The sequence below is a fragment of the Pinus tabuliformis genome, chromosome 5_2, assembly GCF_031772625.1.
Source record: "Pinus tabuliformis cultivar Carrire ecotype Pingquan chromosome 5_2, CPIR1, whole genome shotgun sequence".
In the NCBI taxonomy this organism is placed as follows: Eukaryota; Viridiplantae; Streptophyta; class Pinopsida; order Pinales; family Pinaceae; genus Pinus; species Pinus tabuliformis.
The window spans coordinates 748730353-748731720 of NC_142306.1; the positions used below are offsets into that span (position 1 = coordinate 748730353).

At 37.2% G+C, this 1368-nt stretch overlaps 1 protein-coding gene across 1 annotated transcript; it reads right to left on the minus strand.

The window, feature by feature from the left end:
- Positions 1–258: 258 nt before the first annotated feature.
- On the minus strand, positions 259–786 carry LOC149161402 (putative plastid-lipid-associated protein 4, chloroplastic). The gene has a single exon (XM_089435520.1). The coding sequence runs from the start codon at positions 740–742 to the stop codon at positions 272–274; it is 471 nt and encodes a 156-aa protein (XP_089291646.1). The 5' UTR covers positions 743–786; the 3' UTR covers positions 259–271.
- Positions 787–1368: the final 582 nt, after the last annotated feature.

The following is a 1368-nucleotide window of genomic DNA, read 5'->3' on the forward strand; positions in this document are numbered from 1 at the left end:
TTCGACTTCTCGATCGAGTCAATCAGCTCCATATTAAATCGACTTAACGATTCCACATTCATAATATGGAAATTTTGGTTCAACAGTTGATTCCCTTGCTTCTAAATTCGAGATCCCTATATGTATGTCATGGCCATTCCCGTGGGCCCATTCCAGTAGTAAATAATTCTACATCTTAAATCAAAACTATCAGACTTTACCTATCCTTCCTAAACGTTTGTGTGTCGAGTACCCAAAAACAAAAAGAAGTGGGAATATCAGCATTGATTGCTTAATAGATTTTCCCATTTGGCCTTAAAAATTTTAGTCGCTGACTCTTTAGAATTGTTACTAAAGTAGTGTACAAAAGCTCCCATTTTCCATTTAACAAAGGAGACTGAAGAGGTTCTTTAGTTGGATTAATCACTTCTAGTTCCTGTGCAATCTGATCGATGCGGTACTTGTCCTCGGGAGTTGCTTCAGCCCCTCTGTCCAATGGTCCGATGGCTTCCAACAGCTCCTCTTTCACAACAGTTGTGTCTTTTCTCTTGTTTATGAAGGGAAACAGAGATGCCTGTGCCTGCACCTGCGCCTTTAAAGGCCTTCCAAAACCAGAACCAAAACCTATCTTGTTGAAGCTTACGTTATTTCTAATTCTGCACACCTTTGATGGCCGAACCCAGGCTAATCTGGTATTCGATTCATTTAGAGGTACAACAGATTGAAGTGGGTGATAAAAACATTTCCCGGCCATGCTTTCCATGATTGAATAAAAGTAGTGACACGGACATAACACAGGCAGCTATACTGAACTGTGCAGAGTCCTCGAAGAATTTGAATTCGAAGTCGTTCCAACAAAATTGAATTTGGGCACTATTTCTTATTTAAAGAACAATTAAAAATATGGCGCAAAATGGTTATACGTGTCAATTCGAGGAACCCGGAAACCACACGCTGTAAAGTTGGCGAAAGGAGCGTGGCGCTAAGAGAAGATATTCGGAATTAAATATGCACAGAGAACACACAGTAAAGTTTGGTAAAGTAATGCTTCGGCGGTATAAGGTATTGGTTATGGTAACAAGCAGCTCAACTCAAGTTATATACCCAAAATTTATACTTGCTCTCTGTAAAACATGCGTACTCGAGTACCCAACCAATTGCGTCGATAAGTCTGGTTTCCGTGGAGTTTTAGCATAGTATTTCATCATATATATATATATATATATATATATATATATCTATATATATATATATATATATATATATATATATATATATATATATATCTATATATATATATATATATATATATATATTATTTTTATTTGTTTACATACACAACCAGGCAATGTCCGGGGAACCCTAGAGCCTAATCGTGAGGCTTGTGCC

Excerpts from the sequence above, each read along its gene's own strand:
- LOC149161402 (XM_089435520.1), bottom strand. The coding sequence starts at position 742 with ATGGAAAGCATGGCCGGGAAATGTTTTTATCACCCACTTCAATCTGTT.